A 13,890-nucleotide genomic window follows, 5' to 3' on the forward strand; every position below is an offset into this window, starting at 1 on the left:
CTGGCAGATGACATGAAGCAGAGGACAGTCAGAGGGGCAGTCAGTATAGACCACTGTAGCATCAACACGTGCAAAAGCACCCTCACTTTTTATCGGATCCACTGTGTAACTGAGGCAGGACATCCATCGCTTGTTTAAAGCTGGTGCTGCAATGAAAAATTAGTTGTTAGATGAAGAATTGCATTACTTATATTAAAAAAAGACTAAGCAATTTATTGTAACAATCATCAAAGTGGAAATAGGCTGTTCATCAGAAAAAATGATTAGCTGTATAACGGAGGCCTTGGTTGGAGGTTGGACAGATAGTCAATTGAAACTTCTTCAAAGATCCTGAATTCCTGTTTGGAATGTGCAAGAGAGCACCAGACATGGGACATTGAAAGGTGGAAGAAAGTTTTATTCTCTAATGTGAAAAAAATGGAACCTTGAGAGTCCTGATGTTACTGGCATGACAAGGAGATCCCACCTGAAGTTTTTTTCTCTCCAAATGACACAGTCAAGGGGGCACCACTATGATCTGGAGTGCTTTTCCTTCAATGGAGCTTCAGGTTGTGCATAAAACGGCAACTGGGCATGTGAAGATCCCTCATGACTGAAGGCCCTCATCTGTGTGGTAATGACTGGTAATGACTTCTTCCAGAAGAATATCGTCACTCTTTAAGATCATCTTGCATGTTCTAAATCCAACTGAGAACATTTGGAGATGGATGGCAAGGGAGGGGACCTTACTGGGATTTGAACCTACGCTGTCTGCATGACAAGCAGTAGCAATGTATACCACTACACCAGTGTCAGTGTTAACAAATGTGACCAATAACACTGAAGGCTTGGGCTTTAGAACTGGGGAACCAAAATTAATCTGGCCCTTCACTTCAATCAGAATTACTTTCCAGTTATGTAATTGAGTCATAAATATGAAAAAAATACAAATCCGAATCAGTGTTAATACAAGACAAGCTATAACAATATTGCACATGACTGAAATGTTGGAAATGTGACTTCTTTGGATTGAAAAAAAATCACATTAAGAGTAAGACACACATATTGACAGAGACAGCAGAGCGAGTGCAGACAGCAGAACCAGGTTGCTTTCACTTCCTTTCATTCAACCCACCAAGTTGCACAAATATGGATTGAAGTAAGGTGTGTGTGAGTAAGATTTATGTGTGTGACATACACCGCCATAAATCACGAGCTAGGTTCCAGTGTGGCAGCATGTTGGGGGTGGTGGGTGCTGCACTTACTTGCTTTCAGCGTTTAGGTATGCAGCTATGGCATCTCTCAGAGCACAAAGTTCAAGTCGAGCCTGGAAATGAAGGTTGCAGGTGCAAATGTTACATAATGGACAACCCGACCAGCACAATCCCACTGCTTTTAGTGGTTGGCAGATTGGAGTAAAACAGGCCATTATCAAAATAGGTAAAATCCCCCAATAGTGTGAGGGTTGACTTATGAGTCAGGGGTCTGACTATGAGTGGATAAAGTGAGTCTGTCATGCAAATACCTGCAGAGCGCCATTTCTGCTGAAGGATGACACGCACTGTATGAGACGACACATCTCATCTGCAACTGTTGCAACAATTTTGGACAGCACACAAGGAACCAAATCCTTGGAGACTGTAAACACCTGGCCGATGGAGAGTTGGAGATGTTAAAACAAATAAGAAAGTAAAAGTGTTGATGTCCATTGTACCTCAGCATGAACTGTGATGATGCTCATCAGGGCTTCCTTTAAGTAACTCCTCACACCTACAGAACAAGAAACGTATATCTTCATGAAATATCTACATGCTTTTGTCTAACATAAACATGGGCATTACTTGTTACTACGGTATTATATTAAACATGGATTCCCTATAACGTTGCACTAAAATACAAACAACATGAAACACAAACTGTGAGCGCAACATGAAAGTATCATATCCTACATCTGACCAAAATGTTCCTCTTTCACATCCAGCTTGCACACATTTGTTTGGAAAAAGGTCCAACTTCATCATCATCATCGTCAATGCTGTCATTCAAAACTGTTGTGAGATTACCCACGTCTCACATTTTGTCACGACCCGTGTGAAGAACTATATGCTAAACCACACATACTCTGTGGCTTTAACAAGACCAAAATAATGATCTCAGCAGAGTTACAGTAAGTCTTTAAGAGCTGTACTTTACACATGACACATCACACACGGCAAATCGTGACAATAAAGCAGACCAGTGACCAGTTCTCCTCCTACAGGTCTGCACAAACAGGGTCACTTACTTGAATTTTAGGGGAAGTCCTCCCCATTGCAAACACATCCTTCCACAGCAATTCTTTTTAAGTGTATGTGGGTCTCGACTGTGTAAGTAAGTACCTGTGGGAGTTGGACAGTCTCTCCAGTCAAAGTATCCAGCGTAGATGCCCGGCTCTAGGGCACCTGCAATAGGGTCAGCTCGCCTCTCAATGTATGCGTCAAAGAGTTTTTCATCCAGTTCCCGAACCGCCAGCATGCTTACCTGGAAAGTGGATCACAAGCAGAACCAAGACTCAGTGAGGTACAGAGAGCCTTAGACCCAAAACTTAAAGACGAGTTAAAGCTGTCATTGTTCAGGTGTTTCGGCCACTACTTTTTTTCTAATGCTTTGGAAAGTTTGTACAGTGATGCTGCTAATTTATGGCTAAATATTACATTTCCCATGATGCTAGAGTGCATCTTCAGGAAGTAGTAGTATATCACGTTACGCAGCAATTGTTGACACATCTTAGGTAAGTTTGATCAAGTGTAGAATTGCAGCAGCTTCTGTTTGAGACTGAGTGAAGAGGATAGCTCAAGCTAAATGGCTAGACAATGAACAAGGGAACGACATTAAGATTGACAAAAGTGTGTGACAAAGGGATTATGAGGATGTTTAATTGTGATGCTTTTCAAAACGAATATAGTGGATTTAGTTCCCCGGAGGACGGCGATGAATGACTTTTCTGGTATGGTTTTGTTTAGCTAGCCATACTACATGCACTTTTCGGCACTGTTTGGCAAAAAGCATTTATTTAAAATACCCCATGTTCCAACGTGGACACTTCCCAAACTACATTTTGACAACAACTGACTTAATGTCTGCTTTGTGATTCAGACATTAGTCACTGTGTGGAATTTAATGTCCTCACTGTATGTGTGATGATAAGGCATACAGATTGATCTGATTAGTCTTACTATTGACACGAGTGCAGATGAGTCATTTATTCAGAAGATGATGAAGATCACAGTAGTCAGAAAGTACATTTTGAGTACAATAAAAGAGCCTGGAACATTACACTAACCTGTGTGATCTTCTCAGTGCCTGTAAATCCATGTTTCTCAAAGTGATCAGCCAGATTGAGGAAAGTGTGTCTCTCCAGGTAATGACAGTTACTCAGTAGGATCAGCAAACGTTGCTCCTGAATTGACAAAAACACACTGATACAATACTGTTTTTATTTGATCATTGTGTCTGTATCGCTAAACATGTCAACACTATTACACTGATAATCCTGAAGGAGAACGTTTGGTATTCTGTTGGTGACCTAAAGTAATAACTATAAAAGCAATCTTCACTCACTAAATGTACTGCAAAAAAGGTCAGTAAGGATAATTCATAATGCCGCCTACAGAGAACATACTAACTCTTTATTTCTAAGTTAATACTTAATCTTGCTGATATAGTTAATCTTCAAACAGCTAAAATGCATTAGGCTAAAAACAACCAATTACCTAAAAATGTCATCCAATACTCCTCGACAAGAGAGGAGAAATATGATCTCAGGGAAGAACTAAATTTGAAACACTTATATGCTAGGACTACGTTAAAAAGCCATAGCATTTCAGTATGTGGAATCAAACTATGGAATGGTTTGAGTAAGGACCTCAAACAATGCACAACGATGAGCCAATTCAAGAAACAATACAAGCAGTTGATGTTTGCTAAATACAAGGATGAAGAGTCTTGAACCAGTCATGATGTGCTATATACGTATATCACTATATTGACAATTACTATGGTACACATAATGCCATTGTATGGTGATATCACCTCGTACTTCGGTACATTATTAAAAAAACAAAAAACCTTAAACTGTATTATGGAAAGCAGGAAGTGAACAAATGTAACAGTTACTGATTGTAAAAGTACCAGATTGAGGGGTAGGATTTAATAAGCTTTGCTTCTTCCTACTCCTTTTGGACATGTAGAACTGTGAACTGATTATGAGATGCACTCAATTGTAATCTGATGCATGTTCAAATGAAATAAAACCATTACAATAAAACTGAAACAAACTTTGGTGCTGCAGCAGGACAATGATTCAAAACATACCAATAAGTCCACCTCTGAATAATTGAAGAAAATCAAGTCCTGTCTTGAATCCAATTGAGATGCTGCTGCATGACCTTAAAAAGGCGGGTCATGCTTAAAAGCCTCCCAATGTGGCTGAATTACAACAATTCTGCAAAGATGAGTGGGCCAAAGAGACTCACTGCAAGTTATCGGAAATGCTTGATCGCAGTTGTTGTTGGTAAGGGTGGAACAACCAGTTATTAGGTTTACGGGAGGAATAACTTTTTTTTCCCCCACACAGGGCCGTGTCGGTTCGTTTTTTTTCTCCCTTAATAATAATGAGCTGAAACATTTAAGCATGACAATCATGTAATATCATTACTATATACATTATACCTTCAGTCCATTATCATTAGAATCTATTGAATAATGATTAATGCTATACAATGTTAACTTTATTATATGTGATTTTTAAATGAAAAAAATGAATAAAAAGGAGACTGGCTGCTTTACATCTGCTAACCAAGACTATTTGGGCCGGGGAAACCCCATCTGCACTCGCCCCATTTCCCTTTACCAGAAGCACACTACAAACCGTGTCTCCTCCTCCTCCTTCTTTCCTTTCCCAGCGCACACGCTTTTAATAAAACATCTTAAATAACTTACAAGAAAGGAGGACGTGTTTGCGTCTAGTCCACAACCAGTAAATAGGTTGATAACATTTTGTAGTTTAAATGATTTAAGATTGGTTCAAGACAGTTGCTGGCATCCTTAACCACAAGACAATTGTGTGTTGACATGTAGACTTTCAAAAAAATAAAAGCAAAGACTGAACTTACAGAAGTTGGACTGAAGCACTCTTGCATGTTGGTAAACAGATCCATAGAGGAAAGATCCATTGATAGGCTACAGCAGAAACAGATTTAACACATAATGAGTGAATTCTACTGCTGATACACACTGTAAGATTTCCCAATACTTACTGAGATGGAGTCATGTTTCCATCTCTTTTTGTGCTCTGCTGCTCCAGGCAGTTGATGAAAACCTGAATTGAATACATGATGCTCAGACATGATAATCACCATATTCTGAATATCCTCAAAAGCAACATTCTCTTTTTTCCACCAAAAAGCTGAACTCCGAAGACAAAATACTTCTGTTCATACATTCTGTTGCCTGGATTGTTTTGTGTCATATGCTGGCCAAATGCATTATTTGTATACATATTACACTATTATTATAATAATATTCCATGTTTTTAATAACCGGTGAATTACTTTGATTTGGCATTGGCAATCTTTAAAAGATGTTTACATATTTCAAAAGTTTAGATTTGGCTGAATATTGGCATTGGCATTTTCACAACATTACATATATGTAATTGAGAAATGTGTAGAATGTGTGTAACTTATACAAGTTACTTTTCTGGCAAACTGTATTAATTTTCTTTACCGCTTGCCGTCATTTGGGCCACAGTTAGCTGGAGCTGACTTTGGTGGGGTGGGGTCAACCCAGGACCAACCATTCAATCACAGGACACTATTATTACATATATTATGTATTATTACAACACTAAACATTGTGTGTTTTCTTCTTGACAGTCAGATAAAAGGCAGTGCAAACTGATGATGAATGTAAGGTTTGTTAGACTTTATATTTATCTTGAAAAAAAAACATCTAATGGTTCACACAGTATGTTTTCATTTGCTGGTAAAAAGGACACAGCAACACAGCAGCTTCATTCATTCATTCATTTTCTACCGCTTATCCTCACGAGGGACGCGGGCGTGCTGAGCCTATCCCAGCTGTCTTCGGGCGAGAGGCAGGGTACACCCTGGACTGGTTGCCAGCCAATCACAGGGCACATATAGACAAACAACCATTCGGACCACTGACACAATAGTTTGAAGAACAAAATGTACTTGCTTTCATGATGCTAACACAGAGCTCTGTGGCTTGGTCCTGCACTTGGTCCAGCTGTAGTATCTGCAGAAAAACAAAAGTACAAAAGTAAAATATGACCTGCTATAGTTCATTTTAGTTTTGTTAAGGAAGGGTAAAAAATTAAGCAACATTATGAAATATACATAGACATATTTCTGTCGTCATGATTACTATCTTACGTTGATCTCTCCTGGTTTGATCTCCAGCGGCTCTCTCAGTGATTGCAGCATCTGGACCATACACTGTTCAAATTGTGATGGCTGAAAAAATAGAAATAAAGGACCAAGCAAACATGACAAAAACATCCTTCAGAAATTTGTTTGTCACAAATGGATAACAGATAACGGGATTATACAACAAATTGCTTGCTTGATTGCTTATCTGAGAAGTTGAATCACAGCAACTGAACCTGCTTGATTTTCTTAAAGATGTTTCACCTCTCCTCCAAGTCCAATTCCAGGCATTGTTATTCAAATCCTCCGCTATACCATGTAGTGAAAACCTTTACACACACTTGATGTTCAAATCAATTTTGAATTTGTGGATAAAAATTGATTGTTCCTGAGCAGGAAGGGGGTGATGTAAACGCTTGATAGATACAATGCTTGCAACATGTTCGAATGTAAGCGCCCACTACAATGTGTGTTAAATCATTCCCCCTGCAACCTGTGTGAACTAAGCAAATTTACATTATAATCCTACTACAAAATTTTGATAATCCTCAGAGATACACGTTGCACTTCAGTGTCTCATCAGTGCACAATGTAATGCTTAATACAAGGAAGACAGAGGATAGATACAGAGTTGTTCATTGTTCTGTGTCCATTCCACAAACAATATGGCACCCACTCACACACAATAAAGGCGATTAAATGATTCCCTGGCTTGAATCTGTCTATAGTGTCCCATCCCACTATCTATTCTGCACAGAGACTGCGCCATCAACACGTGGATGCTGCGTTTGGGAACTGTTTGGCCATACAATAAGAGAGAAAGTGTACGAAAACCATGACATATAATTTAGTAGAAAAACAAAAAAAACAGAGGTTCCACTGTATATTGAAGAGGTATAAATATCATTAATAAACGTCAACAATGACATACACTAGTTCCTTACCAGCCTGGTAATTCCCTCCACAACCCAGTCCTCCTTCTCAGCAAGCCTCTTGACATCTGAAAAACACACAAATTAACTTCAACCAATGATTTCTTTTAATAACACAATCATAAACATGTTGAGGAAAACGGCTAAACAGAAAGATAATACAAAGTATTAAACAGTCCGCTTTTATTCACCGTTTGTCACAATGTTAAGGATGCTTTGAGTGATGGATGGATGCATAGTTGTTAGAGGGAGAATCACTGTAGATCAATTTCCACGTCAAGAACAGCAGAACTGCTTTTGAAAGCCCGCTGCATTTTATATTTGAAATGGGATGTTTTTCCAATGGAAACAAACATCAATTGACCTAATTGTATTTATATATCTAGAAATATATTTGTAAACTCAATTACGCAATACAAATAATCTCTCAGTCGAGATCACTAAGAACAAAGAGTGAGTACATCAAGTGAAAGCAAGGCACTCTTCTCAAAATAACCATGCCTAACCACAAGTGAAACTGAGCACAATAAGGTTAGGTCTAATAACACTCTCTCTATTACTTCATTAAGTGGGCACTCACACAGCACCAAAACAACGTGTTGACTAAAACACCAAAAGCACACAACGCTTGGCTAGTGGTAGGCCACTGCTCCAGACCCAAGCACGACACACTTCCTGTCCTCTGGAACTATTAGAATAGATGGGCAAGGCACGACACGATTCCATGCATGCAACGAAATAAGAATGAAAATACCGGAATCCACAAAGTCAGGGAAACTCAAGTACTGCAATCAAGCATTTGTGAAAATGAGGCAAGTGAGGCCTGCTGGTCTTTGGATGTTATTGTGGGGTCTTTTGTGACCGCTTGGAACTGTCATTGCACTCTTGGGGTAATTTTAGTTGGCTGGCCACTCCTGGGAAGGTTCACCACTGTTCTATGTTTTCGCCATTTGTGGATAATGGCACTCACTGTTGTTCACTGGAGTCACAAAGCTTTAGAAAGAGCTTCCATCACCTTTTCTAGACTGATCTCAATTCATCTCAGTTATGTTTTTGCACGGGGGAATTAAGTTGAGTTTGGATTTATTTTCTCCCTTAATATTAAAACGTTTCATTTAAAAACTGCATTTTGTGCAGTTGTGTTGTCATTGACTAATATTTTGATTTGTTTGATGATCTAAAACATTTAAGTGTGACAAACGTGCTGAAAAATATACTAAATCATGAAGGAGGCAAACACTTTTTCACACCAATCTATGTAATCAATACCCAATTCCACCAGTGGGTGACACCCCATCCCTCATTTACCGTCAGTGGTGTGCAGCAGTGTCACCATGAGGCAGTGAACTCTGAGTTCCAGCAGCAACTCCTGGATCACTTGCAACAGATCATTTGGGATCTCCAGGGCAGACAAAGCCTCGTGACAACCCCTAGATGATACAGAACAAGACATGCCATTAAAAACCCTTCAGCACAATCAGACCTGCACAAAAGTTTTTAATTCAATTCAAATGACCTGACAATGTGTATGATTTCAGTAAGCCAGGTCCCAGCCACTTCTGTCTTGTTCTCCCAGCCTCCATAGAGACTTTGCTCCCCTTGTGGCAGTGTTGTGGGAAGAAGGGCCCCACGTACAAGCTTGACCAACCGATTGGTCATTTCCTCAATCATTTTCTACAAAGGAAATATAGTCATTGTCAGGAAAACCAATTTTTAATACTCCAAAGTAAGGTACATTCTCTGTAAGAGGTATTTCTGTGAGGGTTTACTGCTGCATACTTTAAAGTCATTTTGCCGTTGTCTTGCATTCTTCTTTGATTTTTCCACCTGTCCAGATTTCTCCCCAGTCTGCAAAAGTAATTTGGAAACAAACATAACCCAGTTATCTAATATCTGAATTTTACACTTCCCACTGTAATGATTTTGCAGTTACGTACCTCACTAAAAAGACTTCCATTGACATAAGAAATCCAAAGCTTCCAGAAATTAGGGAGTTGACCAATCACCACATCTGACAGCTTTTCTACAAACTTCACCTGCTGAGGGGTTTCAAAGTCTACAAGGGACAAAGATACATATTGCATTTTTATATTTTTTTTCAAACAAAAAACTAAAATCATGCATGACATCTCTTATTAAAAACATTGGGGAACTATAAAAGGTCCATTGCACCTTGGCATAAAATATTCTTTCATTTCCTCCACTTTTCAAACCTTGAAAACACATTATTAGCATTGAAACTCAGAAAGTTAAAGCAAACACAGAAACCCATGTCCAGGGTCAGGAAAAATGATCTGACACATTTGTAGCTTAAATAAAAGGCAAATAAAGTAAAGAAACAAAAAGTACATATAATGCCATTTTGCTTTGATTCTTTGTTTTTTTTGCCATTGTTTTTCGTTTCTTTTTCAGTTGCTGCAATGAATTGGACTGGTGAGCATCATTCATTGTGGAAACGTTTATCAAAAGAAAAAAATCTGTAACTGCAACACAACGAGCGTTCCGTTTGCACTTCAACCTTGATAGACATGATCCCGTACCAGCTCGAAACACCATCTTGTTATGGGTTACCAACTTCAGAGTTACTGGATCTGCATTGAAAAGAAAATCAACCGGCCGACCTCGCACCGTCAGAACTGATTTAATTTTTAAAACATAATGAAACAGAATGGCATTATATGTACTTTTCGAGAAAAAAAAACACTTTTTTGTTTCTTTACTTTATTTGCCTTTTATTTAACCTACAAATGTGTCAGATCATGTTGCCTGACCCTGTACAAGAAAAAAAAATCCATATAATGTACGCATGTGTGAACTGAGAGGTGAGTGTGGTACTCACTGGTAGGTCTCGTCATCTGCAGGCTACCCCCTCTCTTCAAAGATGATGTGTGGCTGAGTCTACTGAGGACTGATGGACGGGTATCTCCCTCCAGATCAAGCGCTCCGACACAGACTGACACATAACAAAGAGGAGAGGGGATGGCGGTCGAAAAACAAATCAATTCCAGGCGATAAAGAAACACACACTTCAAATATCAAATAATCAAAATCATTCATAATTTAACATTCCTCAATAATCTCAGAATGCTTTCAAAACAAGCAATTCTCCCTCGTTCTTCTCATTCTCTCTTTATTTTTGTTCAGATCCAGCCCTGCGTTGGTCCAAAGCTAAGAAAATGTTCTGTTTTTCAGGGTACCCGATCTTTAAACTTTGTGAGAGCTTGGGTGTCTGGGGTCTTTTCAGTTTAATATCTGATGTACAAGAGCACAGCTCCACCAGATGGCAACATGGAGCTGTGTTACACTGAACTATACTAAATGTCTCAGCAACTACCTTGGCTTATGAGACAACTTTAAAGTTCTACAACACCTCCAGACCATGAATGTAATTACACATGACGTGATACTTTCGACAATTCTGAAACTATTACTAGTGAGTCTCTCACCGACTGTTATATGCAGGAAATAACTGAAAACCCAACAGACCAATGAGCTATGAAGCAGGTATGCAAAAAAATGTATTTCCTTAAATCTTAAATAGAATTACTCAGTATGAAGGGAAGCTTTCTAAAAATCAAGATGAACTCAAGAGATTGACAGTTTTGCTTTCTGAGACGTCTTCCACTCATTAGAGGGGAGAGCGGCTGTTGTTGCTTCAGGTGTTGGCTATGTGTCTCTATGAGACAGTGTAGGCATGAATGTTAATTAGTAATGTAGTTACTTCCATATCACAGCTTAGGAAAGGCTGATATTCTTGCATTATTAAATGCTGTCAATTTAAAAGGCAAAAAAAAAAATGTTTTTTCGAGATTATTTTGTGTAAGACAGGAGATCATTTCCACGAATGTCAAGTTCTGTAGCATACATGTGTCAAACACACCTATCTAGTTATTGAAACAGGCACACTAAAAAGACATTACTTCACACTGATTGAGCCTAATCACAACCACATGTCCTTTGGCCAAATTCCCTGTAATTATTCGGTGACCAACTGATTTTCCTATGATCTAATTTCCCTGCAAATTGCACATTATAAGCAGAAGTGAACAATCGCAGGGTATGGGTATCCCCACTGTCAAACATGGAGGTGGAAACATTCTGTTTTGAGGCGGTTTCTCTGCTAAAAGGTACCCACTGGCCTAAACCACAACACTAAAGATGGGTTGTGGGTTTTCCAGCATGACAACGAACCAAATCATATGTGTACGGAAGTCCTAAATCCAATGATTGAAAATGCTAAATGGCTTTTGTGCAGTGAAAGCCATGCAATGCGTGTGTGCTCATTACCTTTCTGCCCACTGATGAATTCATCTCTACAGTCTTGCATCAGCTGCAGGATCCATTTATACTGAGCATAGATACACTGCCATGCAGGGTCACCTGGAGCATGCAGGTCAGATAAGTATCTTCACAGGGAGACAAAAACAAGAAAATGCATTATTATTAAATCCAATTGCATTGAACAACTAATGTTTATTTGAATTTTAATATTTTCAACTTCAGGAACAGAGATCTAAGGCTTTTGTAAACTGCAATAGTGTTCAGAAAAACATGAAGACCAACGCAGACAGATTAATGGCTATAGGCACTAGGGTCATATCAAAAACAGAATACCTGATGTATCGCTTCTGATCATGTAGTGTTGATGGAGTCTGCAGCAGTTTCTCCAGTAGAAGACTCCTAAGAGCCCTGATCCTAGACTCGACCTCAGCATAGACTTCACAAAGGAGAAAGATAAATAAAATAATATTAGAATTTTTTTTCCCTTTTGTTTGACTACAGAAATGGGTAATAATGAGTTTACCTTTTTTAAAAACGGGTACTTCGGTATTGCCAAACAGAGATTTGGCCTTCTCGTAGTCATTTATCACCACATCATAATCTCCCTAGGAGTCACAGCAGTTAATATTTAGCCCAACTGTGTATTATATTTGCTCTATCTAGTGGGAAAAAACTACCTATAGTAATGGGATGCGCTGAGAGACACTATTAGCAAAATAAAAACAGCCTAGAATTACTAAATGGATGGCTGAATTATAGTTTCTTCAGAGCAAATAGTTTCATGCTTGGCAATGAATATTTCAATAAGGTATTCATGTGTCTGTGCCTTGAGTTAAATACATTTACAGTCTTCCATTTTATCACTGATTTGTATCTAACTGTGCATAGGCAAAGGCAACCTTAATAAAATGATGTAAAATATTACTTGGAAAGACGCATCAGGTGACTCCTCTATAGTATACATAATCTATGATATGCTTCTGTTGGTTTGTAAAGTGAAGACATTGCAGGATAACTACCTTCTGAATATTGCGTTCAATGTTTAGCGGCAGGTTGAAAAGAAACTTGAAACGCTGCAGGACATTGAGTGCATTGCGTGTGGAGTCAGCTTTGTCTTTCCGCCCCAAGACCTCCTGGAATAGCGTATCTGCTGTATCACTCGCTCCTACAATGAAGGCACAGATAGAGTAAGAGTGAAAAACACAGAATGTAAAAATTAGGATCCTTTTGAAAATAAATATTGTTACTGCATTTGTGGATGGACTGGAAAAAAAACGTCAAACCAGCAAAGTTGCCAAAATCAAAAGAAAATCTATAAATATGTCAACTTGTGTTTTGACACACTGACAAGGCGTGACATTTGTTTGGGGCTGTGTACTGTGGATCCATTAATGGGCTTGCTGATTATACATTAATCAATCTGGTATGTAGAAAAGCTATGAAAAATATGTCCATGTTCAGAAGCTCAAAAGGTATTGTGTCTGAAAAAGCTAAATGAGAGCACAAAAACAAAAGCCACATCACCGCACCGCAGCTCGATGGTAGTGATCCACAACAAAAATGTTTCCCAACAGAAACTTATGTACAGTGACTTTTTATATAAAAATAATACTGTACATATGCTGGTGTACTCTAATATAATTTCTTATGCAAATTGGGTGTTCTGGAGCCTATCCCAGCCGACTTTGGTGAGAGGTGGAGTACACCCAGAACTGGTCGCTGGGCACATACTGTGTGTACATACAACCATTCAGGAAATAACAATTGTGAATTAACTGTACATACAAACTTACTGTTGAGGATGACTTCCAGGCGTTGGGTCATTGATCCCTGCACTCTTTCAGTACCATCCGACTCCTGTCTCTGGTGAATTGCTTGAAGACATAAGTAAAATATAAGGTAAAAAAAAGCACAATATATATTTCAGGAGTCAAAGATTAAACAATAAACATGGCCAAGAAAAAGCAAATGCTTAATTTGCAAGATCTAGACCACTCCTTGTATAACTTACAGTAGCATGCTAAAGACATGACCTGATCTGCTCGCTGTACCAGATCAATTTACAAAATCCCTTAGCAGGACAGTTTTGCTGTCTTTAGACATTGGATGCCCTTTGACCTGCAGACAATGTGAATAGACTACCTGAGAAATTATGTTTAGGAATTAGCAAAAGACAGTGATGCCAAAAAGACTTTTACAGAGGAAAGTAAGGAAAGTATGAATTCTCAGATGGTTTATATGAATCATTTAGCATAGAGAGCATTTAT

The 13,890-nt window shown here is 38.7% G+C and overlaps 1 protein-coding gene across 3 annotated transcripts in view; it reads right to left on the bottom strand.

Annotated features, from left to right (window-relative positions):
- The window catches only part of exoc2 (exocyst complex component 2), a 49,111-nt gene that overhangs the window by 4,303 nt on the left and 30,918 nt on the right, over positions 1 to 13,890 (bottom strand). For all 3 annotated transcript variants that reach the window (XM_058072298.1, XM_058072299.1, XM_058072297.1), the window contains 21 exons: positions 13,417 to 13,497; positions 12,643 to 12,788; positions 12,147 to 12,228; positions 11,957 to 12,059; positions 11,630 to 11,748; positions 10,182 to 10,295; positions 9,280 to 9,398; positions 9,122 to 9,190; positions 8,859 to 9,016; positions 8,651 to 8,772; positions 7,355 to 7,410; positions 6,417 to 6,497; positions 6,220 to 6,279; positions 5,277 to 5,338; positions 5,133 to 5,199; positions 3,302 to 3,418; positions 2,358 to 2,499; positions 1,694 to 1,749; positions 1,505 to 1,627; positions 1,245 to 1,306; positions 87 to 146 (listed from right to left, as the gene is read on the bottom strand). In XM_058072298.1, coding sequence (XP_057928281.1) covers positions 87 to 146; positions 1,245 to 1,306; positions 1,505 to 1,627; positions 1,694 to 1,749; positions 2,358 to 2,499; positions 3,302 to 3,418; positions 5,133 to 5,199; positions 5,277 to 5,338; positions 6,220 to 6,279; positions 6,417 to 6,497; positions 7,355 to 7,410; positions 8,651 to 8,772; positions 8,859 to 9,016; positions 9,122 to 9,190; positions 9,280 to 9,398; positions 10,182 to 10,295; positions 11,630 to 11,748; positions 11,957 to 12,059; positions 12,147 to 12,228; positions 12,643 to 12,788; positions 13,417 to 13,497 — 1,999 coding nt within the window. The remainder of the gene's footprint in view (positions 1 to 86; positions 147 to 1,244; positions 1,307 to 1,504; positions 1,628 to 1,693; positions 1,750 to 2,357; positions 2,500 to 3,301; positions 3,419 to 5,132; positions 5,200 to 5,276; positions 5,339 to 6,219; positions 6,280 to 6,416; positions 6,498 to 7,354; positions 7,411 to 8,650; positions 8,773 to 8,858; positions 9,017 to 9,121; positions 9,191 to 9,279; positions 9,399 to 10,181; positions 10,296 to 11,629; positions 11,749 to 11,956; positions 12,060 to 12,146; positions 12,229 to 12,642; positions 12,789 to 13,416; positions 13,498 to 13,890) is intronic.

The sequence above is a fragment of the Doryrhamphus excisus genome, chromosome 5, assembly GCF_030265055.1.
Source record: "Doryrhamphus excisus isolate RoL2022-K1 chromosome 5, RoL_Dexc_1.0, whole genome shotgun sequence".
NCBI lineage: Eukaryota > Metazoa > Chordata > Actinopteri > Syngnathiformes > Syngnathidae > Doryrhamphus > Doryrhamphus excisus.